The 25,339-nt window shown below is 42.6% G+C and overlaps 2 protein-coding genes across 7 annotated transcripts; one reads left to right on the top strand and one right to left on the bottom strand.

Annotated features, from left to right (window-relative positions):
* The first annotated feature begins 787 nt into the window (after positions 1–787).
* Positions 788–16,781, top strand: LOC113159864 (coiled-coil domain-containing protein 9B). Of its 6 annotated transcripts, none has more exons than XM_026356824.1 (15): positions 788–842; positions 1,184–1,313; positions 2,624–2,757; positions 4,579–4,686; positions 4,795–4,899; positions 5,065–5,220; positions 6,571–6,720; positions 9,048–9,110; positions 11,009–11,187; positions 12,480–12,529; positions 12,631–12,678; positions 13,033–13,129; positions 13,805–13,838; positions 13,920–14,538; positions 14,625–14,749. In XM_026356824.1, exons 3-15 carry the CDS (start codon positions 2,746–2,748, stop codon positions 14,747–14,749), a joined length of 1,746 nt encoding a protein of 581 aa, XP_026212609.1. In that variant the 5' UTR covers positions 788–842; positions 1,184–1,313; positions 2,624–2,745. The 6 variants fall into 6 exon arrangements, 5 of the variants coding, with proteins under 5 accessions (XP_026212609.1, XP_026212611.1, XP_026212608.1 ...); XR_003298646.1 differs by lacking the exons at positions 788–842; positions 1,184–1,313 and adding exons at positions 15,093–16,704; positions 16,735–16,781 and having other exon boundaries at positions 1,695–2,757; positions 14,625–14,707; XM_026356826.1 differs by lacking the exon at positions 2,624–2,757.
* A 5,702-nt stretch (positions 16,782–22,483) lies between these two features.
* Positions 22,484–24,484, bottom strand: LOC113158260. The gene has a single exon (XM_026354028.1). It carries the CDS (start codon positions 24,064–24,066, stop codon positions 23,368–23,370), a length of 699 nt encoding a protein of 232 aa, XP_026209813.1. The 5' UTR covers positions 24,067–24,484; the 3' UTR covers positions 22,484–23,367.
* Positions 24,485–25,339: the final 855 nt, after the last annotated feature.

Raw genomic sequence — 25,339 nt, 5'->3', positions numbered from 1 at the left:
ATGTTGCATTTTCATTCGAACGCTGAAGATTTGCCATATATAGACACAAAATGTACTTGTTGCTCAGGCAGGAGAACATCCAATCTCAGCTTCATCTGGACAAGCACAAACAAGACTCTTTGTGGTGCATACTTTAACTTTCATACAAACTGTAGGCCGCCTGTTGAGCTGCAGAAACACTGTGATATTAAATTGGATAACAGCCTGTTTTTCATCTCAGTTAAACTCTGTGCAGGAAACTGAAAATATGAAATGTGCCTCTTTTAAAGCCAGGCCTTTTCTCGTGATGTTGATAAACGCAGCTTCATTCAGATGATCATTTGTTATGATTGCACAATAAACATAATTGTGCAGAAACTATAAACCAGACGTGAGTAAAGAAGCATGAGCGGGCCTCACAGCTGCTGTTGATCATGGCAAATTGTTCCACTGCTCGCACAGCTAACAGTGAGATGTGAAGCTTCCCATACAAACAGTCCCTAGAAGTCTTTTCAGTAAGTTTATCCTTTTGTTTTTTGATGTTAAGTGGACCCAAAAAAGCATGACACAGATTAACATTTCACTTCAAACTCTTTACTCAGAAAAGCAGTTCAGACAGGGGTCAATACTAAGCAGGTAGTCAGGAGATGGCAAACAAAATCCAGAGGAACGAGGAGGAGATTTGGATACATGGGTGTGGCCAAGGGATGCTCGATTCCTCACCCGAATGGATAGGTCATTGTCCATGAAGGGTATGAGGAAGGGTAACAGAAACGCAATGGCAGACGCGCTAAAAGACAGAGTTTAAGTGGAACTGGGTCTTTGTACATAGGCTACTAATAGGATGAGTAAATTCAGAACAGGTGAGCAGAGGGATGGCGAAGGGTCGGAGAAGGGAGGTTACTACAGGACAGCTTGGTATAGTAGGGTCTCAAATGATAAGAGAGTTATTAAACATGCAGAGGGATGTAGAGAATCAAGAAGAAGACAGCCTTGTAATATTGACAAAATTAGACATCACCGGTCTTTGTTATATCTATTATTAATATAAGAGAACTGTAATATTTAACATCAGAGCCGAACTCAACAGTCTCTTCCTGACTTTGGACTAAACAAGTTAAAATGAGACATTTTACACTTTCAGAGACCTCGAGCTGAGAGTATTTTTTCAGCTGTTCGCTTTTGTCCTCATCTCTGTCTGTAGTTCTCTGCACATGTGTAAAGCAGAGCTGGAGACTCCTGTTAGCAAATGATGTGGCGCCACCTTGTTGCCTAAATGCAAAACTGCTGCTCCTGCTGCCATTTTGACGATTGTAAATTCAGCAAATGTGGCGGTGAGTACAACAACATCCTAATTATTTCAATAAGATGTCTTCTCCAACGATGTAAATAACATCAATGTGTGGTTCACGTGCATTTTTAAGTGAAATGACACAAGAACTATGGATTTTTATTACATTTGGTGCATACTGAATACTTCAGCTGTGGTTACTGTCAAAGCGGTGTCAGAGAGATGTAGATTGCTGTAGGTCAAATGTCTTAAATTATAACACAAATGTTCCCTTTCACTTATCATTACCCTGAGAATTATGTCGTACCAATACACAGCTTCAGTTGCAATTGCTATTGCAGTTCATAATCCTGATCACAAGGGTCAAACTCAACTAAAGTAATTCTCAGGTATTAACATGTTAGGGGCCTACATGCTGTTTCTTTTCAAGACATCTCCCACATTAATCCTAAAATAACTTGAATGCTAGAATATTTAATAAAGAGCTTTTGCTCGTTAGCAGGACTGATCGATGCAGAATGTAAGGCATGTGGGCTCAAGCATGCTAGAAATGCTGTAGTTCAGACTGGTAATGTTGAAAGATGTGTTTGTTTCCATAATGCCTTAAAATTTGCAGAGCACTGACTCCGAGTCTCAAGTGGCTGACTTCACTCTTGCCTGTGGCATTTGTCTGCCAGGCTGACTGTTCATGCTCTCAGACTTTGGCTTTTGCAGATGCAGCATGTCTAGCATGAAGAATTGTGGGAAATTTGGATCATTCCCAACAACCCCCCCACCCAAACCCCCCTATCCCAGTCTTTAGGAAGCTTCTTTAGTTCTCTAAACATGTAGTCTGGAGCTCGTATGAGACACAGCTGTTGTCTCATTTGTGTGGTCAGGATTTTTAAAGTGGCATGTTTTGGTTTTGATCAATGATACCAACCACTATGCCTTAGATACTGTATGTACAGTAGCCCATGGTCTTTATTTCTTTAGAGAAGAAGGTAAAAGTAAAGAGAAAACAATCACACATTATCCTAAAATTCTTCTTATTACTTTATCACAACTCTATTAAAAAAAGAAAATGTGAAAATATATTGTATTTTAATACATCATAATATCATTTGAGAAATAGAGCTAATTTAACTGGCTTCATTTTTTTTTTTTTTTACCAGCATGCTTTGAGGAGAGGATAAGTGAAGAGGGGAAAGAGCAAGTGCTTTAGAAAGGGAGAGAGGAAGCGAGACAGCATATGTGTGCAAGGGTGGGAGGGTTGGAGAGAGTGAGAGAGAGGGAGAGAGAGAGAGAGAGGGAGAGGACAGGCGGGTGGGTGCTGTGAAATCCGTTAACAGGGGAGCTCTGTGCATTTGTTAGACGTCTTGGCTGCTTGCCCAACTTGGCTCATTGTAATCGAGGCATGATCGTCAACTCCAGGCAGCCCTCTCTGCCGCCTCGGCTACCTCTTGCCTGGACCAAGCCCAGCTCTCACCGCTGACATGGAAAGACCTGTGAGTGCCTTCTCTCTCTCCTTCCCCTTCTCTCGTCTCATCCCACACTCTCCAGCTCTCTATCTGGTATTAGGTTCCCCCCTCTTCCTCTTCTGCTGTGTCGCAGATTTAGCCGTGGCTGCATGCAGCGTTTCAGTTGTGTCGCTGGCTCTTTCCCTCCCCTGCTGTGGCTCCTGTAGGAGGGTAGGGAGGAAGCCTTGGCAGTTTTCTCTCTGCAGGGCCCCCCTCCTTTCCTTTTAGCCTGCCTGTCCAGCCATGGGTGCCATTCACTGGTAGACCCACATCGCCTCTGTGTGTTTTGTTATTGTGTGTGTTTGTACATTAGCATTGCTGCTGCACAATCACAGAACTGGCCAGCTGAACACTGAGGGGTACAATCCCCACATACAGAGCCTCTCCACTTGGGTTTGTGTAGGCCAGCGTACTGTAGGCCTTGCTGAGATTTGGAGTCGACAGCGTGTCTCTCACTTGCGCCTATTCTTGGTGGTATGTCCTCGTGGTGTGTTGTGTTTGGATGCCCTGACAACTAGAAGCTGTGAGGTAACCACTTTCCAGCCTGCTGCCTTTCTGAGTGAGTCCCAACTTTATTCATGCTCTCTCGCGTGTTTGCAGGTTTGAAACGAGACCCCTCCGAAGTCAGGGTGTGCTGTGCTTCTTATATTACTGAAAGTCTGTTCTGACACCCTAACAACAACGGTTGACGTCTCTGATACTAAATGCGTTGGTTGAACATCTCAGTGGCAGCCAGTCTTTTCAGGTATAAGTGCAGCAGAGTTGGAAAAACGAAAAAATACAAATTTGTTGCAGCCCCAGTGTGAGAGTCATTGTGTCCTCGCCGTGACTCATCATCCTGATCTAGTAATATCACATGGAAGCAACCACCACTCTTTTGTCATCACTGGGGCAACGGTAGGGGGACGTTGACTCACTTTCACAAATCTAGATCGTGTCTCCGTCAAGAATCAAAACCCTCGCTATAATACAGAGCGTGGCGAATGGGGCACTTCAAAATGAATTATGTTGTTTCACAGTTTCCACAAGCGGCAGTGGCAACATTTCAATTTGGCTGCGTTGTTGTCACTTTTCATCAGCTGTGAATAACAGCAGATGATGCCTCCACTGATTCAAACTTGTTTTAGCTGATTGAGTTGAGAGTTTTTTTTTAATGACTGTGGCCACTGAGCTGATTTTCTGAGCACTCTTGTTTGTGTGATGAATCAAACACTTCAGAGAATATGAAGAAAGAAAAATGTATCTCCCCACTTCATTTTCACTAAGTTACAGGTTTGCAATAAGAAGTGAGGATAAAACAGCCACAAACTCTGATATCATCTTTTATTTGGAGCTCGATGGTAGCTCCTCTGTATGTGTTCAGCACATGTTTTTTAAGGGCCTCTTGTCGTGTGAGCATTAATGCCTCCTCCTGGGTGTTTAGGGTGCTCTGCATATGCAGCCTGCCTGTGTAACTGAGCTTCTTAATGAATGCTCCATCTGTGGTGGGTGTTGGGGTGATTTAGTGTATCGCTGTACATGTGAATATATAGACATTTACAGTGTGATTATGCATTCATGAAATCACTTTTAAAGTTTCTAGTCTCTTTATAAGCAGACTGTGTTAAAATTTTTATGTTGTTGCTGTTGATGTTTTACTCATCCCTTGTATCTATTTTATCAGTTTGAATGCAATATCAGAATAGTTTCTTTTTGAAATAAAATATTTTCACAGTGTGAGACTGTTTTATAAAGACAAAGTTTCAGGACCACGTGTGATCAGACAAAATTTGAGGACATTGTTGAATGATCTTGTGGATCTCCTCCCAGACTCCCAGTGACGTGATGCCCAAGAGGGATCATGAGAGGGACTTGGAGCTGGACAAGAAGATCGAGGCTCTCCGCAGGAAGAACGAGGCACTCATGAAGAGGTACAAGGTGAGGACAAGTATCTCAGGAGTCAAACAGTAGTCTGAGGTCTTGTCTGTAAATGACTGGAACTCTTACAGGTTTCCTGCGTTATTGTTTTCTTTGACGTGCATTTAGGAGGTGGAGGAGGATAAGAAAAGGGCAGAGGAGGAAGGAATGGCACTGCAGAGCCGGAAGGGCAAAGCTGATGATCTAACTATCACAATCAGCAAGTCCACCAGCGTGAGTGTCTGCATTTCAATATGAGGTGATGGATATGACAACTGCTGCCATAATGCTGCATAGATGTTATGGTAACTAGACAGCAGAAAGTAATATATGTACTGTAGGAGACTCAATGCTACAAACTACATAAATATGTTGAACACTCTCTTTGGATTGGAGCAGGAGAGTCGTGTGGTGGTGACAAAGCAACTTAGCGGTGGTTCACCAGCTGGGAAAGGACAGCAGGACACCACGCCTGACCGGGGCGGAGAAGTTCCTCTGCAGGGTGCTGGTCGAGGCCACAGGAAGCAGCTGATGGTCACCATGGCAGGCAAAAAGGTGAATTTACTACAGTGTTCCTTTCTACTTTAAGTGGCAAGTTAAAGCAGGACAACCCAAAACCCTCTAGTTAGATCGAAATGAATAACATAAAGTGCTTCCTTGTTCAAATCAATAATCAGAACTATTGTAGCTGAAAGCAATGTAATAAACATCCTTATCAACCAATAAGGATCAGACAACAGAAACACATTGACGATACAGGAAAACAACTGTGAATATTATAAACGCTAAGGGAGCTAAAACACTTAATTAGTAAAGTAATCACTTGACACTGATTCTACAATAGTCTTAAATTTAGTCTGGGACACGAGTTGTTTAATATAATATACTTTTCACAGTGACTTGAGCAAAAAACATGAAAGCTTTCTTTCCCATCTGTCTGTCTGCTAGGGACAGATGTGAGATGATACTGATGCTTAATGCTAATGCCACATAGCCGCAACATCCCTGGTTCAAGTCCAGCTGGAGACCTTTTGTTGCATGCCACGCCCTCTCTCTCTCTCCATGTTTCCTGTCTGCATCTCCACCACAATACCAAAAGATAATATTGTAAAAAGCAGTACAGTGCTGCCAACTACCCTCTGTTTACACTCACATATTATTCAGAAGATATATTCCAAGCATACACCTGCAACTCAGAAAGGAAATTTTATTTATTCAGAAAGGTTATAGAAAGCTTCAGAATGTAACTCGGCTCAGACCATGCAGAGAAGTTCAATCATGTCTGGATCTGCAAGTGTTGCATTTCTTATTTATTGTAAATAAAGACTAATAATAAAAAGACTAACACCTGGATGGCTTGGCAGAGCACGGTTAGATTGTGTCCCAGAAGTTCCCATTGTACCTTTAATGTTTAGTAATTTTCGCGTTTCTAGGCAGATGCTAAAAACAACTTTTCCAACTAAACACAGTTACCACAATTTTTAATGAACCTGTGTACCTATGGTGTCAGCAGAATAGGCTGCATATGGTTGTTTTCTGCTCATTGAGCGTCCAGTGTGAGAGTACTCAGAAAAACAATTACAGCCATGCTAGCAGGCCTGAAGCTCGAGCTCTAATGCTATCACCCTCACAATCAAGCTCACTGATGCAAAAAAAAAAAAAAAAAAGAAATAAGAGCATCTGAGGCCCTTGAATGTCATAATTGATAACAAATATCAGTTCTCTCTGAAGGTTCACAAAAAGTTTTACATTTGTGCACATTAATTAGGTAAAACGATATATTGTACCCTGTCAATGATAATTCATAATCATCATTAAGCAGAATCCAGATAATTTAAGGACTGTTATATTTCAATTCACTAAGCTGCAGCTATGACAGTCTAATATGTGCAAGCATCCCTCCAGGGTAAGAGAGTGGTGAGTGAGAGGCCAGACAAGAGACCAGGCCCTGTGGATGTTAAGAGCCCCGCGGATGACGGACAGGCCAGGCATGTGGAGTCGGCAGGGAAGGGGAAGCAGCAGCCTCACATCACCAAGAGAGACGCAGCAACACAGGTCTGAATGAAACACACTGAACGCTTCACTGATCATATGCTTCAGCATTTAAAACCCAGCAGGCACCCTCCAGTCTGCTTCCATTCTCACCACCCCCTTTTTGTTCTTTTTCTGGTGCTGCACCAACATGTTTTACATAGATGTCAGACATGTCGGCCGGCCACACCCCTCTGGTGATGGAGCACAATGGGCTGTGGACAGGAGGTGGACTGGGCCTGTGGCTGGGCTGACTGGTGTGAGATTAGAGAAGTGGGGCTGCTAATAGAGCTGTTGGTTTCAGGAGATCTGCTGAAAATATGACTGCTTCTAGTCATGAATGTAATCTCACTCAGCTCTCATGGCTATTTATCTTCTTTCTCCCTCTGCGGAGCTTTTGTTGTATTTTTAGCAAATGAAAAAATCACTCAGCTTTGGGTTGTACGGTATTGTAGATATCTTTGGTTGAGTGGAACAGGTTGCGTTCAGCCAATGAAAGATAGATAGATGCTGTAAAAGCTCTACTAAAGGGGTTGTTATCACTAATACAAAGAGACTGGAGATTACATTTAGCATCGGTAGCTTTATTTCATACTACATGCTTGAGATCCTGTGTTTAACACGGATAGGCACATGCAGTACCCCCGGCTGGGCAGTGAAATGCCAAACTGTCACTGACCTTAGGCCCCCCCAGGTATGCAGAAACTCCAGAACAGCTGCTCTGCCTTAGTCTGAAGCCTGGCACACACACACACACACACACACACACACACACACACACACACACACACACACACACACACACACACACACACACACTCTCTCCTACAGACACACACGAGCTGCCCTGTTAATAAGCTGATGCACAGCACAGACAGCTGATCCTCTCCACTGTAAACACAGACACAGTCCAGCCACAGGAGGGGTTTGTGGACACCAAACCAGCAGAGGCTCAGTCTAAATATGTATATACAAGTCTCTGTGTGACTGGCTGATATGCCGAACGCTCAGTGCTGTTCGCTGGCCTGCCCGAGTTAATGTGCACTAAACCTATCAGCTGAACACGCTGTTCTAACCCCTTTATTTGTCAAGTGGTCTGAATCAGCACCTGAACAGTAGCCAGCGCTCCAGTGCACCAGTCATCAGTGAAGCCCAGAAAGCTGGTTTCCATGTAGTCGGCGTTTACATAACCAGTATCATTTAACATGGTTTATGAGAACAGCAGGGAGGACTCTGCAGAAGGGTGAGACAGGAGAAGATGATGTGGTGCATCAGTCTGGCAATACACTGCACAGTACTATGGCTTTGCCCTGCCTCTGACATATTTTCCTAATGAGAATGTACCGGTCAGACACCCTGGAAATATATAATGACTTTGTTATAGGGGTGTGGCTATGAAGTACTGTCCCAGTCAGATTGTAAGAACCCCGTGACAGTACAGTTCATGAGAGAGAGAGAGAGAGAGAGAGAGAGAGAAAGAGAGAGGCTCACCGTCTGTTTCCATCCTCCACATCTCCTCTTTGAAACCTTAAGTGCTGTGCCCTCCTCTGGCATGATTGTTTCCCCATTCCCACCACCCCGAAAGGGCAGATTTGATCTAATTAACATTCAACTGCCTTCTCGCTCTGAAAAGGCTCATTATGCTGCCGAAGAGATCGGCCTGGCTTGGTGCCAACGAAGGGGTCAGCGAGGGAGAGGAAGAAGAAGTGTGAGGAGAGAGAATAAAACAAAAAGACAAAAAAACAACAACAACAAAAAAACACAGTAGTCGGGGGTCTTTTGTGCGTATGTGCCAGACAGCCCTAGAGCGTGGGTAGCGGAGTGTGTGTGTGTGTGTGTGTGTGTGAGTACGTATGTGGGCGTCATTGTCTGTTGGTGCACACCAGACCACTCCGTCCAGCATTTATTGTCATTTCCCCTCAGCTGTTCGTGGAAGTGTTGCTGTTAATGGCAGCATGACTCATCCACTGTGTTCACCAGAGCACAGCCTGCAGCCGTAAATATACCAGAACCAAAATTCACATCTGCAATAATGCGATTTTCACTTTTTCGCTCCACTGAAGTCTAACGACCCACGAACTGCACTCTGCCCTGATGACCCCATTGCAGTGGTCGACTAAAACAAAACAAGTGCCAAGTCATGCTGTGGCTCCGTTACCACTTGGGGGCAGTGTAATCTTAATCTTTCCCAGTGGATGAGCCTGTTCCCTCACTTGATTTGCTGTTACTGTTTATGGTAGCAGTTATGCGAGTCTTTACAGTGACGTTCAATTGGCTGACAACACATTTGTCTTGTCACCCTTATAGTTATTACAGTCATCTTTGTTTTTCTTGTCTTTCTCCTCTGACAGGATGAGGTTAAGCAAGGTCAGAAGCACACCAAGGAGCATCACATGCTTTCAGAGCAATGCCAGGTACCACTGCGCCTTTGTTGCTAACACAGACACACACTTACAACACATAGAACATCACAACATGCACGGTCTCTAACAAATTCCCTCCTCAAGATGTGAAAAATCCCATTAGCCAGGACTGAATTAAGTACAACAGCACACGTATGTGCTGGCATGGCTGTGGAAGCGCACAAACACAGAGAGAAATGGAAACAAATGGAAACACACAACCTACCCTCTAAAAAAAAAAAAAAAACCCATCATCCAGTCACAACACGTTGCCATGCACATGCCCCTTTTTTCAGTGCTTGTCCCCATCTGCCTCCCGTTGCCTCGTGTGTTAACGTAGCAGGAGTAGCTGAGAGATGTCTCACAGATCAGGCTTGCGATAAACAGGCTGACCGGGGAGGCAGGGAGAATGGGCTTCAAAGGCCCGCTGAATATGCCACATGACAAATGATGCTGTTCATGCCTCTCTGGATCTCTGTACCTTGCCTGCTCTGCGGTCCAAGCTGAATAAATGCTTAAGGGAATACCATGCAGAGTTTGTTTTTTGAGGTGTTGCGTAAGGGTCCTCTTGGCTTACTTATTTGTAGACAGATGCACTCCTCACCTCTTCAGGCATATTTTGAGCTTAGATCAGTGCAGCTTTTTTGAAGCTATCATTATTTTTTTCACTATTGTCTATTTATGATGTAATCATCTAAATTCGACAGATTGAGCCAGAGTCATGCTCTCTCTGCATTTCCCCGACTGTGAAAAGTCCACTTTACCTCTCTTTGGCCCCCGACAACTTCCCAATGAGGCCCCATCGAGGCGAGAAATTGAAAAGTGCTAATTAGTAGGGCGGCTGGGGTGGCAACAGGAGATGGCCTGTTAGAACATGTGAGAAACGTCTTCCCTCGTGGGCCCCAGCCTCCTCTGGGGGCCACCGGAAAGGGAGGGGAGAAGAGATGGAAAACAGAGGGATGAGCACAGATGTTAAGATCTCCAATAATTGCACGCAGAATGGCAACATGTTTACTTGGCTATGATTGGTCCACACCTGAGGGGAAAACATCATCGTAGTTTCTTGCTGGCACTGTGTCTCTATTCTCCGACTGTTTTACTGTTAGCTGTGAGACATAATGTGCACAGCAGCATGTAGATTCTCTCCCCCTTTTACTCGGAAATGTCACTTAGATACCAAAATAATCTCCCGCTCTGTAAAACTGAACACTCACAGGCAATATCTCAGAGAGACTGCTGCTCTTTTATGTGATTTTCCTCAAGGCAGGGTGCTGTTTGTAGTCCTGGTTCACTCCTGGTTCGCTCGCAGCTTTGTTACAAGAGCACGCAGCCTCTGTCCCCTTTGATGTACTAAAGAGCCTGCATCAGATCTCCCTTTAGTATTAACACGCAATCCTTTCTGCTCTCATCAGAGTAATCAATAAACAGGTTAAGAGGGGAACGGAGGAAGGCGACCTAATTGCATTTACTTCACACTGCACTTTTCCTGGAATATTGTCTCAAAGAATTGGATTGTGTCGCCTCACAGCCATCATGGTAAAAGAAAACAAGAATCTTTTTGTGATCAAATGGAAGGTAACTGGACCTAGAGCATTAGTGTTCACAGTAGCATTTACAATAATAACAAAGTAGACCTGTTTGATTCAGTTTTTGAACCCCACTGATCTCTCTATTGCCCTGTTGCTGTTTTAAATATTCATTTAAATACGAGGAACTGTTCTTGTTGAAGGCCACCCATGATAAAGTTGAGGGTTTTGGTGAACTTGTTCCCTCCACTGGTCTAATCAATGATGCTATAATGTATTGCATATTTTCTGACCCTGATAAACCCTCATATAAATCTATATTGAAGTATTGAGGTATTTTTTTTGTGCATTCAAATATTCTGAAATGTTTTTGTACCCCTGCAGGATTCTGAGAGCCCGCAGGCCACCACAGACCTCAACATCCCCACATCAAAAGAGGAGCAGGAGGAGTATCTGAGGTGGAAGAAAGAGCGCGAGCAGATCGACAGGGAGCGAGTGGCACGCCATAAAAATGCTAAGGGCCAGTGGAGACGGGCGTGGGACATGGACAAAACTGAGAACATGTAAGGGTTCTTAATATTCAGCTTTCCCTAAGGCACTTTGTCACTTTGTCAGAGCTGCTCTTTATACCATTATATGGCTGTATGCATTCACATCTTGCATGCACAGAGACAACGTCCTTTTTAAATCTTCGCCCGGGAAACATTGACGGGACATGTTTATTCTTCTGCAGCATTTCACTTCACATGCACGCTCATGTTCCCATTGGCCACTGAGCATTGAGGGAACTCAACTGTTTATCTTTTGTTTTTGTTTTCACTAAATAATATTGTTATGCTGATGCTAATCCCCCTCAGGATGTTTTCTTTATAATAGTTTGACATTTTGGGAAAAATGCATTTTCGCTTCCTTGCTGAAACTCTATGTGAAGATTGATCTCACTGTCACGAATCTACGCGAGCAGCTGGCTTGGTTAGTGTTAGCATTTTGATTTTAGACAGCTCTTATTAACATATATTCAGAGTTACTTTGGTTAGTGTTTCCTAAAATGTATTGTGGATGCCTGATCAGCAATTATAATAACAAGGAAAATGTTGCCTTGTCTGTTGCTTGCTGGATTGATATTTAGTGTAGATGTATGTTGACAAACAGAACAGAATGGGATGCTGCAAAATGCTCACCAAATAATTACTTTTTAGGTGAAAATGTATGCAAATTATGTGATACTATATGTTATTCTAAGTTATTGTGTAGTCTTCTATATTTAAAGACATTTTAAAGCATCCTCTGATTTCAAAACCAGCACGCTCAATAGCACCCAGAACTCACCAGAAGAAAAATTACATTCATTAATTCAATTCATTTTGGTGTTTGTTAAATTTTAAACAAACTGCACTGAAGTACGAAGGATGTCCAAGTTGCAGAGTAAATTAATGTGCTGTTTAAGGAAGCATCAAAATGTAAAGAGACAAGAGAGGAGCAGCTATTTTTAGTTCGGCATAAGCAGTGGAATGCCTTGCCTTATTTGGCGAGGCTTAGACAAGGTCATCAAGCCAGAATAGAAGAGGAAATGTGTTTTTGATTCAACAATTTAAATGGTTTGAGTGGATGTAAAAAGCAAGGGTGTGACTCATGGAGCAGCCCTCTTACCGGTTCAGCAAAATCGTATATTTATATGTATGTATGTATGCCCTTAATAATGTTCAATGATGCTGCTCCAGTGTAGGAAGAGCCAGTTGATGGAGATGGGTTGTTATGTCATCTGAATAAATAGTGATAAAGTATTTTGTAATATGACCCAACACATTGCTTACGCTTGTTTATGTTCCTGTCTAAACTGAGGCTCTGATTTCAGGTTTTCAGACAAATCCTTGCCTGACAGAGACTGGGGGCCTTCCACTAGAGGTGAGACATCCAAACACACTCCAGACGAAGAACACTAGGATAAAAATGGGTTTCATTCATATCTTGGTCCTTATTTTTTATTCATTTTTTTCAAATCCAAGGACGACATGCTAAAAAAGGACAAGTCAGGACAGGAGCTGACTCAAGAGGTATGCAGACTATTTTATATTTATTTTATAATCAGTTTACTGTCTTTTAAACATCACATTCTGCTCCTAAAAGCTGAGAAAACCTATTTAAAAATGATTGTTTTCTATTCTTTTAGAAGCTCTTGCTTTTATAGCGTAATGCCTTTGGTCCGGGGGACATTATTCAGAAGCAGATCATTACACAGAGTAATGTGGTGGGATATCACCTGGGGAGACAAAGGGACAGAGTGGTTGAGAGAAAATTCTGCCCACACATTGAGGATCGGATTGAAGATACAGTGTTATTTCTGGCAAGAAGAGTAATGCACTTGTAAAATATAATTTAATTGTGACTTTACTTTTCCTCTATCTTAGGTCATGAGAAGAGAGGCAAAGACAAGGGAACTAAAAATGTACTAGTGATGAGCAGTAAAGCAAAAGGCAAAGATCGTCTGACTGGAAGGGCCAGAAGGTCAGTGACTGCGGAACGTTGTTTAGTTTGGTACTGTACACAACAGCCTGACGTTAAAGATGATTTAGACATTGGGATATCCCTGACCACAGCCTTAATTGACTGTGAGGACAAAACAAACGAATGAAATATGCAAAAAGGATGTGGGAAGGGATGTTGTTTTCCTGCACTGTGCCCTTCTGTACAAATTCCCCTGGATGTCGTGAGACCTGATTTAGAAGTTGTGACAGCTGATTAAATAGCCCAGGAGGCCTCGTGCATGTCTCACTGCATCTTTTCCTCTGTTGTGAAGCGAGCTTCTGTTCTGGGTAGCGAGGTTTTCGGGCTGCTTTGTTACACAAACATTGCTCGTAGTCTCGAAAAGCCACAAGACCACAGGCCTTTAATTGAGGTATTATAGTCTGTCAAAGTGTAAAGTGCCCACAGATATTCTGTTTTTGTGTCTCGACGATGGCAGTAGGGTCAGAACTGTACAAAGCAGCACTCCTGACAGGCTCTTGTTATCAGCCTGTGCTGCTGAGTGCTGTCTTTATGCTAAGCTAAGTAGGTGTAGCTCCATATTATAATTCTCCAAAATGTTATTCATTGTTTATTTCTATTAGTTACATACATGCACATGTTGTATCAAATCATGTTTATATTACTAAATATCTGAAAAAAAAAATCATTTTTCAGATGGCAAGCAAATGAAGATGGAGAAAACGTACAGGTGAGAGGTTAAATCTGAATCAATGTAAATATGAGGTGAAGAAGAAACACATAAACATGTTGTTCCTGTCTTATTCGTTAGACACCTGACACAACACTGGAGGAATTCTTGGAGGAACTTGATGCCCTCACAGATACTGATGCAGAAGATCAGAAAGATCAGGACTCGAAAACGAAACCGTCGTCGAGCCCAGATTCTACGAGTACATGTGAGGATGTGAGTGAATCCATAGCTCCTGTGTCGGCTTCTACCTTGAGAGAGGAGACCCCCGCTCAGGAGAAGGCAGAGTCCTCGTCCCCTCGGGGTTCTGAGAAGAAGGTACGCTTCTCAGAGGAACTCATCCAAGTGGCACATATGAGGGGAACTATGGGCTGTGAGGACTCTGTCAGCTCAGAATCCAGAAATCCAAGCTCCCTAAAAGCTTCCTTACCTAAAAAGTACAAACAGGAAACACAGGGGCAGCACGGGGTTCTTGAAAGTGCCAAGCAGGATGACAGTAGCGCTCAGGATCATGGATGTGGTCTGTCTGCTCCTCCTGTTGCCCAGCAGCTAACTTCTGAAATTGAATGTACTAAAAAGGACAGCATCATCCCCACAGCTCCTATCCACCCCCCTGCTGAAAAAGGCAGTGCCTCTATACAGGAGAGCTCTGACCAGCCTATTGAGCTTGCCAAGTGCAACATCAGCAACACAAACCCAGGTATGCAGTAGCGTCACTGGTCGCCGACATTTCTGAAAGTGTCTGAATGACCTCACATTACACTGATGCTCGCCCTTCTCTCATAGAGGAACTAATAGACTCGGGTCTGTCGGTCCTGAGCCTGGAGTCAGGAGAAACGCACCCAACACACTCCACCAGCAGTGATAAGGTCAGTGCAATAGACAAAAAGACGGGATGGGAGAATCAATAGATGTGTAAATGGATTGGCGGAGGAAAGTGCAAATGGATGAAGAGTTAAATGGATGGCGAGAGAGATAGGTAGTGGATCTGCTCTGCAGTTAGCTAATATCCAATTTCAGTTTAAGTACATTTAGCACCACTGAGACATGTTTAGTCTGCAGGGGAAATGCCGCTTCATCTCACCAAGCTCTGGAATGGCCTGATTATACTGTAAATGACCGGCTCCTTGAATCAGTCAAATGGTTAAGAGACGTGATGAGCCTGTAATAAAAAACTAGTCTATGAAAATTATGTAAAGGAAATCAGTTTAAACCAACACTTACATGTACCTTTTTTCCCTTCCTTTGTTGCAGGCACGAGAGCATGGGAAGATTGTTTGATTGCCATTTTCGGGATGTAAATACTGAAACCAAAACAGCGACAGAGCCTCGCCTCTTTTTGGATGCATCATTGTACTTAAAGTGTCTCATTTTAGATACCTGGTTTATGGCTTACACACAAAACCATGGTTTCATTTTGCTCTGGCACATCCCACTAACTCAAGTTTTCACATATCTAAAATTTGACATAGGAATGGTGAACATTCTCCCTGCTCCAATATTTTTTATATCAAAGCACTTTACAAATATAAAAACATGTGTACCGGCATACAGTGTGTTAGTATGCTGCTTGAGTGCAATATCAATGAATGTTTACATTTGTATGAAAATTTCAAGGTACATATCAGGAGCTAATTGGTTTAACCTAGGTAGCCCTTGACAATAAACATCAGCCACAGTTAAATTATTGAGTGCCTGATTCTGCCTTATGGGTATTTTCAATAATAAAACGTCTGTATTTAATTAAGTCTGATTATACAGCAGTGACAAACCCGCAGTCACAAATAGAGTTGATTTACTTCTTTCAGCATCGTTCAATGGCCTTTCATGAATTCATGACCACATTTGAGACTTATTATCTTATTGGCCACTTATCAGGACACTGTTAAGTTTTACTACTGACATAAATGGTTTTGTTATTGACTACATTAAGGGACACTCTACGCACTAAGCTTAAATTACTCTTTTTGTTTAGTATTATCCAGCCTGCTACATTATATACAACTGACAGTTGTATATAATGTCCTCTATGTCTCCAAAGGAAATCACTAATTTATGAAGCCTGTGTAAATCTGCGTTCATGTCAGGTCAGCAGGATGGGAAAGATGGGAATGGTTCCTGGAGAAATTATGTGGGAGCGTCCTCACAGTAGTCCAAGATGGTGGTCGACCACTATGTTGTTGTTGTTGTTGCACTGCTACTAAAACCACCTAACTTACCTAACTTAGCTTGCTAGATTAATTAACCAGCTATGTTAGGCTGTCATTGCACTAGTTACACATTTCTAGTTGTTACAATATACATAGAAGTTATATAATGGATTTGCTCTGTCTTTAACTACTGGTGATGGTGGGTTTGTAGCTCTTATTGAAGACGCCACTTCTGCAGCTCCTTCTGTCAAGTGGGAGTCCTGAGATCTCTCTCGCTCTCTTAGTTTAAGGTGTTTAGGAGAGCAATGTCTATTCGCTCTCTTTTTATCCATGAAATGATTAAATCTGGGCTTTTAGAGCTTCTGCTTCAGCTGAGCTACATCTCCAGAACAGGGCTTGAGCTGATGGCACCACTGCTTCTTGGTTGGTGAACGAGAGCAGTTGGCAACCATAGACTGGAGCGGGATCGGTTCTGTTGTAGAGGATGTTAGAGAATAATGCGCATACTCTACAAAGACCACATTTTTCAGATATCATGTCCGGTCTATGGAACAGTAGGTGGCGTCCAGTCTCCAGATCTCCGATGTCCAGAGTCTCGGACATTTATCATTGGATTAAGGATGAAAGCTGGAGGACAAACTGACAGAGATCACAAGCAGCCTGCTGAACTCAGCCCACAAGCTAGCTGTGAATTGTAGTCCACAGTCTGAGACAAGGTCGTGGTGCTGAAAAACATGCTGAACAAGGATTTCTTAGATTTCTTTAGCAGAGGGAGGTTTGGGCAGTGGAAAGATCTTAAAGAAACAATCCACAGTGGGGAATGTGGCTGTGCTGCCTCTGCTCTTGGAGGTTTTAGACTGGGCACAGTAATGATGGGCTTTCTGGGAAATGTAGCATTCAGTGTTTTTGAAGCTAGACATAATAGGGAGTGAAAGTCAGGATATCTCAGCCTTATGTCTCTGCAGATTCCGACTATTTCATATCTGAATCTTTCTCTCCACAGACATCAAATTTCTGCAAGCACAAATCTAAATCGCTGGAGCACCCAGTGGAAAGAAATTTGCTAAAAGCATCGCTGAAATGAGTAGTACGAAGGTTTAAAAAGAAATTTTGAAGTGATAAATGACACAGCAATGTGACTAAAATCTCAAGCATGCCCTTTAACATATTGCTTCTGTGCTCCCTGAAGTGTAGTTTTACAGCTGAATTCCTGTTTTCTGGTCTTCCTCAGATTTAATAACGTGTTTTCAGTAGCTGACGCTGTTTGGTAAACAGCCAGTGTTAAGAGTCCCTTTGCAGAAAGGTGGAACAGGCTCTTGAAAATAAATCTTCCAGGTCCACAAGGGTTCAGCCATTAGTCCAAAGTCAAAGCACTGTGATTCAGCAGGTATTGTCCTTTGGCATTGTCATTTTTTCTGTTTTATAATCATGAGAGACAATTCGTATTTTTAAAAAGCTTACTCATTGAGAATTTAGCCAGTTGTTGTGCCTTGCATATTGATGTTTTTAGATATCGAAGGTGGTAAAATATGTATAATTTTGCAAATCTAAAATGGTTTCAAAACAACGTGCATTATAGTTGCTGTTTTTTTCATTGTGACGTGTATGGATTTGTTTTTATTTATTGCCAGTTTAATATTTAATTTTTGGTATCAGTGGCAACTGTAGTAAGAAGCCTTACAAGTGCTCTGTCCTCAAAGAGGTTTTTGGCTTTTGGCAATGCTACAGTATAGTAAATGGTTATGTAACCTTAAGTAGAGAACATAGTGGACATGCTCTTAGCTGCGTGGCCCTGTCAGCCTCAGCTGTTACATAAAATACAAATCATCAGGAACTAGTGGAAGCACACCGGGAAACCAGGAGGCAAGTCAGTGTTTGAGGTCAGTCCAGCCATCAACAGAGAAAATCTGCTGTTTTTTGAATAGGGGCCTTATTCTGTCCGATATGTGGAATTTAAATGAATGTTAAAAGAAACATGTTTGAAAAGCAGGTCTTACATATTACCTCTAAAATATTTAAAGTTCCCTGTGGGATTCAGTTTAGAGAAATTCAATTTAGGACCTACAACCAGCAGTTTGTCCGTGTTTAGGACGTGTTCATTTTCTTATTAGACATCTGCATTATCATCAGGCTTAAATGAGAAGGTGGTTGTAGTCGTTTTGCTCCACCGGGGCGCCCCTTGCTGTCGTCCATGTTTTCCCATGCACTCATAAGGAAGAAATAAATGTCTGTGTATGCTTGGGTATGAGTGTGTGTGAGTGTGTCAAGATGTGATCCCAGCTTTTTACTCGTCCCAGTGCTCATGCTAATTTAAATCTGTGTGCAACATAACTTAATTTACTGTAGAGCAACTTTTGAAAGAAGGAGGCATCATCAATAAAGTTTTTCTGTGTTTCAAACTCTCTGATTATGACTGGTATTACTTTGTGACTATCACTGTTGTGAGTAGATGCCTAGAAATGTAGAGCAAGTTGCAGCACTACAGCCCATAAAGTTTGACCTCAGTCCATTGAGTATGCTTTGATGTTAGATTTAATTTCAGATGAGCTCTCTGCGGGGCTGTGATACTGGAAACGACTCCCTCTCAGCGCTACAGGTGCGACTTCCCATAGGTGTTACTATTTTAATTATCTCTTCCCGAGGGTATCTCCATAGCAGCCTTCTGTCACCGAGGCTTGTGGCCTGGTGTACAGTGTGTACAGCAGCCTCACGCAGATTGAAAACAAACTGAAATGCTTTACTTTATTCTTTTGAACACAATTGTGAAGATATTTGATTCCTATATTGATATTACAAAACACAGCATTTCTATCCATGGCACTTCTGTTTCACTTTGGTGCTAAGCTCGCTAATAGTTTGAAGGGTCTGACGCAATAGTACACTACAGTGGGGGTGTTGATATTATGGTAATAAGTCCTGTAGGCTGGAGTAGAGGATTAAAGTGCAGTGTAGGATTATGTCAGCTGCGCTCTGCAGTAAAGAGAGACTTCAGATGTTTGCCTTTCTGCAGAAAAATCCAAAAAAGCTCAGCTTTTGTTAAAAGCTGCTTTTAAGCGAGGTGCTGCTGAAGCCTGTCACTGTAGGTCACTCAGGAGCCTGATTTGTGCACAACAATAGCTCTTTGTTTCGGTGCTGTTTGGAAATGGTGAGTTAGAGAAAGGTTCAATTGACATCAGCTGTCTCTTAAAGCCATGATATTCCTGGTATCTTCCATTTATTTGTCACACTTTTCTTCACTTACTTACAGTAAGTGCATTCAAACCATGTTGGAGCAATAATAATAATAATACAGAAATGTGAGTGTTTCCTTTTTTCAGACTAAAAAGATGAAAAAAGAAATGACACAAGTAAGTGCTAGTAACATTATATTAACTTCATGGTGACAATGACACCCCAGGAATGACACCCAAGGAAATCAACAGTCAATAGTCATATCTCACACAATGTAAAAACACTTGTAAGTTTACACTACAGTTTTAGTACAAGCTCGACAAAAGAGATGTATCTGCTTAATTTGTGAGCTTTAGAGGTGCATCTATGTGAATGCCTTCAGGCAGCCTGGCTAGCTGTTTCCCCATTTACAGTCTTAGTGCTAAACTAATGAGCTGTTGATTTCATATAGTTATTTACTGAAAATATATGAGAAAAGCATCAGTCTCTAATAAAAACAAGAAAAGCAGTGTTTCTCAAAATGTCAAAGTTATGGTTTTAACTTAGAATCTGAATTCTCTGATTGTTATTTATGGTTCTTATTTGCCTTCCTTTGGGTTTTCATTAAAGCTGACGTTTGTAGATTAAGTAGCAGCGAGGTCTGGCCCAGCCTTGTGACCCTGGCAAAACCTGGCGCAGACAGGTTGGAGGTCCCCACTGAGCTTGTGCGTCATCCCCCCTCAGCCCTGTCATGGTTCAGGATATAACAGCCACGCCTCAACAGCTGCCCTGATCAAGGAGAGTGCGTGCTCTGCCCCATGCCATCCTCCCTCTGGTCCCCCCGTGCCTGGAGACGAGAGGCAGGGCTGGCAACTTCCCCCTGTTCTGTCTGACATGTTGTACTGGTTCAGTCAGTTTGTTATTACTTAATAAATCAAGTGAATCAGTATAAACAAATGTATTTTTGTGTGATTGTATGAAAATGCACTCACTGGCCACTTCATTAGGTACACCTGTGAATTCTAATTTAATTTCTTTTGCAGCGTTATGATGATACAACTTTCTTAGTTTCTTTGGCACGCTCCCCATGAGTATACTGAATAGGAACCTGTCAACATGTCTTGTGTGAAAGGTGTATCAGTGCTGCAAAGTAACAGTGATTGAAAAATCGTTGCTGCATACTGTTCATGTCTTGAGACAACATCATTATAAAAAGGACAAAGCAGTCCCTGTCTATACACACAGCTATTTTATAATGAATAACTACACACATGTGGCCTTTTGATAATTGGAAAAGCTATTGTTTTTGCTGTCATAGTGTTAATATTTCATAACATTCATGATGGTGTCTTGTTCAAGCAATGCTATATTGAAAGGTCTTCAGTCCCTGCAGCTTTGTTGGAAAGGTCTGATGAGGAAACTTGTTTCTGGCAAGTAGAACTTTAGGGGCACTCATCATTTTTTTTTTTTTTGTTGTTACTTCACTTGGATGTTTGTGGCTCAATGTGCACAATAATGCAGGAGGATGTTTTTACATGTATCTACTGAAGGTGGCTATGTTGTGATTTTGTGACCTGTGATGTAGAAACTGAATTTGAACTCATTTCTTGTCTCCAGTTGTAGATTTTGGAGATTTTTTTTTAAATAATCGACAATGATGGTAATATTCAAATATTTCTACAGCGTTAATTGAATTAGTTTGTATTAAAACCATATCAAACACATGCTTTAACACAGTCAAACATTTCAGGAGGGGATCTTTTGGCATAGGAGAATGTGCTTTCTTTTGCAATTAACCTTATTAGCAGCATTATTTTTATATCGTTACAGGCAACTTTTCCTTCACAGTTTATTTTACGTTCATGGTGAATTCTTCTGCTTCTGACATTAAAGTGATAAATTGCAGCTGCAACCGCCACCAGTGAAAAACAGTTGTGCTACGAAAAGGCCAACATGAGCAGCTATGACAAATGGCATTCTATTTTTATCGGATTTGATAAATGTAATCTGCTTTTAGACGTTTTAGCCCGTTAAGCGATGTCGTGTCATTTAATGCCTTGATGGAGCTGCAAAACAAATGAATCTCACAGTGAACTTTACTGTAACATATGGCTGATTTCACATCAGCTAATGAAATCATCTGCCTGGGTGACTTAGATCAAGAGTCATAAGGTCAGGTCCTGTCCTCTTACAGCAATGTCTGTCACTACTGATCTCATGCTGTAATTACTCATATATCACAAGGAGCTGTGAGAGGTACTGGAAACACATCTGTGAAGGCCAGTCAATACCCAGAGGCCTGGCCTGTCACTGTGTTGCACGCACTCTATATTACATTTTGTGTGGATGGGGGACGTTTGGGTCTTGTGTTGTCTTGTCTGATGAATGGACTTCCTGTTTAATTCACCAGACAACATACCTTGGCTTCGGTTCTGAATATCTGTCATGTTAACACAACAGTGAATGTCATCACCGTTTACATCACGGCACAACGTTACTGAAGCGCCCGGCTACTCGGCGGAAATCAAGCGGATTTATTTTGAGTGCGATGGTGAATGATGCTTGTCACCGCCAGCAGAGAAGCCAAACCTTTCAGCCAAATAGTCCTTTTCAGAGGGAGCTGGATCAAAATAGCACCAAGCGGTATTGTGTAATGTGTTCTTTTCTGTTTTGTTCGGCTCAACAACAGAGCTCTTAAATCGATACACCTCCCTCACATGCTGCTGAGAGAGCACACAGGGTTGTTTGGTCTTATTTCACAGTTCACCACATGTGACTGTGTGAAGGGGTTTTAGGGAGAGCTGAGAAGAGTGAACTGTGGCAGGCGGGAGTATGAATGCTTGTCTTGTCATGAGGAGCAGACAGTTCCTCTGATCAAACAGTAGACAGTTCACTCAGATAATTAAAGGGCCAGAATCCCAGACTGAGCTTAAACTAAGTAAATGACAAACGGTCTGCAGGTGTATAGCGCTTTTCTACCTTATTGGTACTCAGAGCACTTTACACTGCTTCTCAATCACCCATTAACAATCACACACTCCACCATGCAGCTGGCCTGACCCACCGGGGCCAACTTGGGGTTCAGTGTCTTGCTCAAGGACACTTATGACAGATGAAACAAGGCATCGTTCATCAACCCTGCATTTTATGGACGATTACTCTGCCTCCTGAACCACAGTACTCTTTGTACTTGCACAGTTATTATTATTTCTGTTGAACCTGCCTCTTCATGTGAATCAATAAATGTGGGCTTTGCACATTATTGTTACACTCTAAAGAGAGCCCCAGGTCATTTAAATGCATCAGACTTTTCATTTTTTTAAACAAAATGTTAGCTGATGGGAAAAAAACCTAACATTTATTTGAATATATATTATCCATTCTGGCTCTGAATAAATAAAATATCATTAAAATACAGTATAATGTCAGTGATTAGTTCACATAGTTACATAGTTCTATTATAAAACCATAGAAATGAACTTTCTAAGGATGTTTATTTGTACCTTTTGATATAGTTATACCTATTATACATACTGTACCTTTGATAAAAATCATCTAATTACACTAAATGTTCATAGAGGCCAAAAAGATGTATGCCTGCCCTATATGTACATAACCAAATACACAATACATTTACATGGTTATATGCACATACCTGAGCATAACTCAATAATGCAGGTTTTTCTACTTAGGATCCAGGTTTGATCCATGAAAAGAAAAGTACAGCCTAAGTTAAAATGCAATAATGCAGTATTGATTTATACCAGCCTGTGATGGCAGTGATGTTAAGCGCTATGTGCCTGTGAGACATGTTTATGTCCTGCAAAAACCAACAGCAATCTCTGGAGCCTGAGTCCTATTAATTTACCAAAAACATCTGCACCAATCTTGTCCACACACACAGGAAGGTTGGTGGCCTCAGAAGCCGTCCGAGGTAAAGTAGACGCACATTGATTTAAGGCATACAGATGTCCTAAAACAAATAAAACGCATAGTTAGTGTTGAAGGGTAAACAGTGTTCACTGAAGAAGCGAGGTCTCCTCTTTACTCAGTCCCAAGAGCAAATAATCAGTCAATACGAGCAGTTCAGTATCCACAAGAGGCTCTGCAAAATGAATTTAAACAAAAGAGATTTGTGTGTTATCCGACCTGCGGCACAGAGTCTGTAAAAAACACTTGTTCTCTTGTTGGGGCAGTGACAGAGGGTGTTGGTGGGAATGGGGGCCCCATCAGTTTCCTCTCATTGCGGAGGTCGGAGGAACAGTGGCAGCATCTGCAGACACCTGCTCGGGGTCGCTTTTGCCTGTCGCCCCTTCTCCAAGTCTGTGCGCCTCCGTCTCCTCATCGTCCTCCACAAGCGCAGCGTCTGATCCCCTGGTGCTCGACGGGATGTAGTGGCTCACCTGTGACTGAGACGCGTATGCCTCTCTGCCCAGAGTGACCGATCTCTCCGCGCTTGTGCGACCGTGGGAAGATGCGTAGAGTCCTCCCTCCTGCTGCGAGTGCGCAATGTCTGCTCCGGCACCGCGCGGGGACACGGCCGCGCTCTCGACTCTGTCGTCCGACTGAAACGCTGCACTGTGAGGGGTCGTGTCCTGCCTGGTCTGGCTGAAGGACAGAAGTCTCGTTTGTGTAGAGTTCCACTCTGAGACGTTGCTGCTTGTGGAGAAATTAGTGGAGATGTTTGCGGTAGGGGTGACCTCCCTCGGCTTCTCCGTAGACGAGGATGCACTGGTCGGTTTCCAGATCAAGCTGTAGTAAATTGCCAGGATAATGGCTGCTAAGGACACGGACAATACGTAAGCGAAAACAGTGGCTAGTCTCACCCACTTCTTGTTAGTCTTAGCAGCCATCTTTGCCTTTTTGTCCCCCGTGTAAGTAGCAGGTTTGCCCCTCTCCATATTGGGCATGAAGTCCCGCTCTCTCATATTGCCCCTATTTTTTCCTCGATGCTCCACCACCCCCTCCGTCTTGAAGGCTTCTCGTTATCCACAATCCAAGAGAAGACAGGTAGCAAGGGGCTGAGGAGAAAGATGCTGGACCACCCTAGGAGTATGTTGCAGCTAAATTGATTTCCTGTAATTCATTTGGTCTCAGAAGCACTGCGCCTAATATTCGGTCCCCTGTGCAGCATTGCGTTTCATAATGGACATCAAGCATCCACAGGCTGATTGCGCGTTTCAGCATCCGACAGCGGCGGGACAAACGTCTACCACATACGACATATCCAGGCAACAGCTGGCTGTAGGCCCCCGGCGAAACCGCAGTATAAGATTTGATGTGATTTATTAAAACGATTAAGTGAGATCATACGGTACACAACTGTCTGTCTTATCCAGCAAATGAAGTGGCTGGCTCAGCTAAAAATACAGGAGAGGGGGCGGGCGGTGGCTCTTAAAGAAGCAGCAGCTGTGCAGCAGCCCGAGAGGAAATCACCAAAAAAAAAAAAAAAAAAAAAACGCACATCACCTCCACATCAGGACGCGTGTGCCCGACGGTGGCGCAGCGGAGATGAGCACCGATCCAAAGTGACGCTGGAGAGCGTTTGTCCCACGGTGTGCTCACCCAAGTGGAAAGCGTGCACGTAAAATGCCAAAAACGTATTTGTTAATTTCATTAATGACAGGATTTAGTAAATTATGTAATGGTCATTCAATCCACTATAGCCACTGCAGCACTTTAGCACTTTGACCCCATCCTACCTGTTCACTGAGCGCGCGTCATTTCAGCACAACGGACAGCGCCACTGAGAAGAAAGAGTCATAAACTACCTAAAATATATGATGTTGTTTATAGCTTGAATGTAGTTCAGCTGGTAAAGATGACAGGTGGTTAATCCCTAATGTCAGATCAATATTGGTTAGTTTAAAAGTAACCAATAACCAAAGCTCTTAAACAAATGTAGTGGCATAGAAAGTACATCTGAACTGAATGGAAAGTAAAAAGGAACATAAAATGGAAACTCCAGTAAATACTATGTACCTCACAGTTCAATTGAATTCAATTCAATTTTATTTGTATAGTGCCAAATCACAACAGGAGTCATCTCAAGGCACTGGAGATGATAAACCGAGCCTGTGGTGGCTCACCAGGTGTCACTCCTCTGGTCCCCAGTTGAGCGTTTGCATTAGGTGATGCCTGAAGGTTCATTTGAATGATATCCAAATGAGCTCTTTTGTTGAAACAGCAGTCCGGTCCTGT

This window comes from Anabas testudineus, chromosome 12 (genome assembly GCF_900324465.2).
Source record: "Anabas testudineus chromosome 12, fAnaTes1.2, whole genome shotgun sequence".
NCBI lineage: Eukaryota > Metazoa > Chordata > Actinopteri > Anabantiformes > Anabantidae > Anabas > Anabas testudineus.
This window is presented reverse-complemented; position numbering and strand designations above follow the sequence as displayed.